The sequence below is a fragment of the Cyprinodon variegatus genome, unplaced genomic scaffold, assembly GCF_000732505.1.
Source record: "Cyprinodon variegatus isolate N-32 unplaced genomic scaffold, C_variegatus-1.0 Scaffold1093, whole genome shotgun sequence".
NCBI lineage: Eukaryota > Metazoa > Chordata > Actinopteri > Cyprinodontiformes > Cyprinodontidae > Cyprinodon > Cyprinodon variegatus.
In genome coordinates, this window is record NW_015151546.1 from 179,662 (window position 1) to 185,049 (window position 5,388).

Below are 5,388 nucleotides of genomic sequence, written 5' to 3' on the forward strand. Positions count from 1 at the left end.
CTTAAAGACAAAGCATGTTTTGTTTGTTTCCTTCTTCAGCCACAAATCTATGGTTTGTTTGTTTAAACTTAGTCAAACTAGGCTGAACTGAAACTGTGATAAAATCTGACCAGGTTCAACGAGTTTTAGCTTTAATCTGATCTGTAGTTAAAAAAACAAAACATGCTGATGAGTGTAAAGACTTGGAGCTGAAGAGAGAAATGTAGTGATCTAAAGAGCTTAGTAGGGGGAAAAAAATAAGGGAGAGAATCTAACAGATGCACAGTGAAGAAAATAAGTACTTGAACACCCTGCTATTTTTCAAATTCTCCCACTTAGAAATCATGGATGGGTCTGAAAATTGTCATTTTAAGTGCATGTCCACCTAATCCAGAAATCACAACATATGATTTTTTTTTATGTATTTATTTGTATGATAAAGCTGCAAATAAGTATTTGAACACCCTTCTATCAGCTAGGATTCTGACCCCCAAAGACTTGTGATTCTGCCTTCATAATGTCCACCTCCCCTACCTTTATTATCCAAAATTAGATTCACCTGTTGAGGTAGTTAGCTGCATAAAGACACCTGTCCTACCCCGAACAATCAGTAAGAATCCAACTTCTTACCAAATACACTAGAGACAAAATTGTACACCTCTACAAGGCTTGAAAGGGCTACGAGGAAATAACAACCATTCTTGGAGCAATCATTAGAAAGTGGAAGAAGCTACACATCACTGTCAATCTCCCTCAGACTTGGGCTCTAAGCTAGATCTCACTTTGTGGGGTCTCAATGATCCTTAAAAATGTGAGAAATCAGCCCAGAACTACACAGGAGGAGCTGGTCAAGGACCTGAAAAGCGCTGTGATCCCCGTTTCCATGGTTACTGTTGGTAATACGCTAAGATGTCATGGTCTGAAATCAAGCGTGGCACAGAAGTTTCTCCTGCTTAAACCAGCATATGTGAAGGCCTGTCTTAAGTTTGCCAATGAACATTTGGATGATCCAGAGTAGTCATGAGATAAAGTAATGTGGTCAGATGAGACCAAAATAGAACTTTATTGTCATAATTCCACTAACCTTGTTTGGACAGAGAAGAATGATGAGTACCATCCCAAGAATACCATCCCTACTGTGAAGCATGTGGGTGGTAGCATCATGCTTTGGGGGTGTTTTTCTGCACATGGCACAGGTTGACTGCACTGTATTAAGGAGAGGATGACTGCGGCCATGTATTGCGGAATTTTACGGAACAACCTCCTTCCCTCAGTTAGAGCATTGAAGATGGTTTAAGGCTGGGTCTTCCAACATGACAATGACCCAAAGCACACAAATAGGATTAACAAGGAGGGGCTCTGTAACAAGCATATTTAGGTTCTGGTGTGGCCTAGCCAGTCTCCAGAATCTTTGGATGGAACTCAAACTCCGTTAGTCTAAGCGACTGCCCAGAAACCTGACTGATCTAGAGAAAATCTGTGTGGAGGAGTGGGCCAAATTCCCTCCTGCAATGTGTGCAAACCTGGTAAAAAACTGCAGTAAATATTTTACCTTTGTAATTACAAACAAAGGCTACCGTACCAAATATTAACATTGATTTTTTTTTAGGTGTGCAAATACTTATGTGCAGCTGTACCATACCAATAAATAGTTTAAAAAAATCATACATCGTGATTTCTTTTTTTTTTTTTTAGATCATACTCTCACAGTGGACATGCACCTTTGATGACAATTTCAGACCCCTCCATGAATTCTAAGTGGGAGAACTTGTAAAATAGCAGGGTGTTCGAAATACTTTTTTTCCTCACTGTATCTGTTTGTAAAACATAACAATTAAAGAAATAAGAGGTGAGAAAACAGGGGAAAAAAAGGATTTTGAGAGAAATCTCTAAAATGTAAAACTAATTTGATCTCATTTGAATAATCAAAAATGATAGCTGATAAAAGTAGAATTATTTTTACTTAGTGTTTCAAATAAAAAATAAATATAAGATCCACAATAAAAGTAATTTTGAATAAAAGGGATTTTTATGTTATAATGGGTTGTTTAAAATAGTTTTGTCAATAAACTTATGCATTGTTCTTGCATCACCCAGGATATTCACAGATTATTTTCCAGGTAAGAAAGTCATCAGGGGCACATATCATCTACCTAACCTGCACCCCCTTTCTTCTAAAGCCCCCAGGATTTGTAGCATCAACGTCATAGAAATCCTGGGTCATTCATCAGCATTCTTCCCCATTACTCTGGAAGCCCCATTACAATCAGCCAAAGAGAAACTGCATCACATTTCAGTCCAGAGGGTGGCAGTGATAGGAACCTACAAATGGTTATTGATTGAACTTTAGTGTCAACAAGCTATAACTAAATAACTAAGCTAAAAAAGGCTGATAATACATTTTTTGTTATCCTGCATGTGTCAAGGTTTGCTGTTTAAGTCACTCGAAAAAAAACACTAAAAACTAATTTATACAGTTATCTTTTTTGTAATCACTGTTTGAAAATCAGATATCAACAGCACAAACAGAGAACCTTTTTAATCAAAATGTTATTTGTTGAAGTCCGTGTTCAGATAAACATATTTATATCAGGTAGAAGTTTTAGACAAGCCAATAGACAGCATCCAACTCGTCATCTCTGTTGTCAGCACAGAATTATGAAAATGATGTGTATGCAGAGATGTATTTCAACGTTATTCTCTACTAAGGAAAGGAATATCACATTAAATCATTCCAGATTTTTATATATCCCCAATTCACGATACACAAACAAGATCTATAAACAAAGTTGTTGAAGGTAACATTTCTCTGCAGGATGGTGTCACAGCCAAACATATAGATAAAGCAAAAATGATAAGAAAAACTTTGGCATAGATAGAATAGTCTAAGCGTATAGTAGCATATCTATAGAAATAGCTCAGGATAACCTGAGCCACTCTAACTATAAGCTTTATCAAAAAGGAAAGTTTTAAGCCTAGCCTTAAAAGTAGACAGGGTGTCTGCCTCACNAACCTGAGCCACTCTAACTATAAGCTTTATCAAAAAGGAAAGTTTTAAGCCTAGCCTTAAAAGTAGACAGGGTGTCTGCCTCACAGACTAAAACTGGTAGTTGGTTCCACAGGAGAGGAGCCAAATAACTAAAAGATCTGCCTCCCATTCTACTTTTAGAAATTCTAGGATATACTAGTAAACAGATTGAGAGTGACTTGCTCTGTTAGGAACATAAGGAACAAGAATATCTCTGATGAAAGATGAGTTTAGCCATTTAGGGCTAGAAAATGGTTGGATGGATCGGAGCATATATATAGTAAAGAGAATTGGTCATAGCACTGATCCCTGTACTCCATAGGTAACCCTGGAGCATGAGGAAGATTTATCATTAACGTGAACAAACTGAAATCGGTCAGATAGATAAAATTTAAACCAGTCTAGTGCTGTTCCTTTAATTCCAACAAAATATTCAAGTCTTTCTAAAGGAATATTTTGGTCAACTGTATCAAATGCAGCACTGAGATCTGACAGGACAAGCACAGATACAAGTCTATTATCTGAGACCATGAGAATATCATTAGTGACTTTTACCAGAGCTGTTTTTAGTGCTATGACTAGCTCTAAAGCCAGACTGAAACTCTTCAAAAAATTCATTATGGTGTAATTGATCGCACACTTGTTTGGCAACTACTATCTCAAGAATTTTAGATAAGAAAGGAAGATTGGGTATTGGTCTATAATTGACCAAGTCATCTGGGTCAAGACACAGTTTCTTAAGCAAAGGTTTAAATACAGCAACCTTAAAAGCCTGAGATACATATCCATGTAACAGATATAAATTAATCACATCTAAAATGGAGGAGGAGATCAGAGGATATACTGCCTTAAATAACCTAGTTGGAACTTTATCTAACATACAAGTTAAAGCTTTAGATAAAGGCAATACTTTTTCTAACTCTGAAAGTTTATCTGGATCAAAGCAGTCTAAATGCAGCTAGCTAGCTACCTCAGATGCTGCCTCACCTTCCAGAGATAAACCAATGATAGTTAGAGGAGTGCCAATGATCTTTTTTTTAACAGAATCAATCTTATTAATAAAGAATTCCCATAAAATCATTACTGCAAAGAGCAGAGGGAATAAACAGTTCTACAGAGCTATGGCTCTGTGTGAGTTTGGCAACTTTATTAAAAGGAAATATACGATTATTCTTATTCTAATCTATTATCTATGAGGAGATGAGGAGAAATACGATGCTCTTGCTTTACGAAAGGTCATCCTATACAGTAGTAAACTATTTTTGCAGACTATGGAGGATTCGTGTAGGCATGTAGAGCGCCATTTTCGCTCAAGTTTCCTAGAATTTTGCTTCAGAGTATGCAGCTCTGCAGTAAATCAGGGAGCCAGCTTTCTATTCTAAAGTTTTTATTTTTCGAAGTGGATGCATTGTCCAAGGCAGCAGAGAGAGAACTAGCAACCCCATCAACAAAATCATCAACCTATGAAAGGGAATAAACTAAACTTTTGCCCTCTGCAGCACTGCGCAGCAACACAGAGGACAGAGAAAGGAAGACAGATTATTTAAAATGTATGACTGCATTATCTGTTATTTGATCTGCCAGAGTGAAACCCTTTGGGGGAGGAGAACTCTGTATTAGTGATGTTGAGGGTTATTAAAAAGTGGTCCAAGAGGAGAGTGTTGTGAGGAAATACTGTTATTTCTTCACATGCAATGCCATATGCAAGCACTAGGTCCAAAGTATGAAGTTGAGAATTATTATTCACATTTTGAACAAAGCCAAAAGCGTCTGATAGCATTAAAGGCTGTATTTAAGCTATCACCTTCAATATCAGCATGGCTGTTAAAATCCCCCACTATGATGACCTCAAAGTCATTCAGTTTACTGATTGTTTTCTGCTACTCTATTGTTTATAATGGTAGTTTGTAAAGTGTTTATGTATAATTATTACCAATTCAGGCATTTGCCTTTGACTAGAGTATCACATTATTATTTGAAATTTGAAAAATATAATTATTAACTATATTTACAATTACATAAAATAACTGATTGATCCGTTTGCTCAAAAGGAAACTATTATAGTTGTAACTTGATCTCATAAACTAGACAACATGCTGTGATGGAACTTTAAGGAAGGAAACTATTTGGGTTTTCTGAAATTCCATCTAAAGCCACACCTTTAACACGCTTGAATGATAAGAACAGGAAATACTTGCATTTTCAACAGACTTGTACAGGTTACACTCAGCTCTAATCCTACCATACACAATGAGGAATCTCATATTACTGCTCATGGTCGTCTGTGTGGCTCATACAGGTAAAATCTATTATATATATATATATATATATATATATATATATATATATATATATATATATATATATATATATATATATAT

General features: G+C 36.1%; 1 protein-coding gene across 2 annotated transcripts in view; it reads left to right on the plus strand.

Moving 5' to 3' along the window:
* Positions 1 to 5,243: 5,243 nt before the first annotated feature.
* Positions 5,244 to 5,388, plus strand: part of LOC107101424 (major histocompatibility complex class I-related gene protein-like) — a 12,172-nt gene continuing 12,027 nt past the window's right edge. For both annotated transcript variants that reach the window (XM_015400335.1, XM_015400336.1), the window contains exon 1: positions 5,244 to 5,306. In XM_015400335.1, coding sequence (XP_015255821.1) covers positions 5,258 to 5,306 — 49 coding nt within the window. In that variant the 5' untranslated portion in view covers positions 5,244 to 5,257. The remainder of the gene's footprint in view (positions 5,307 to 5,388) is intronic.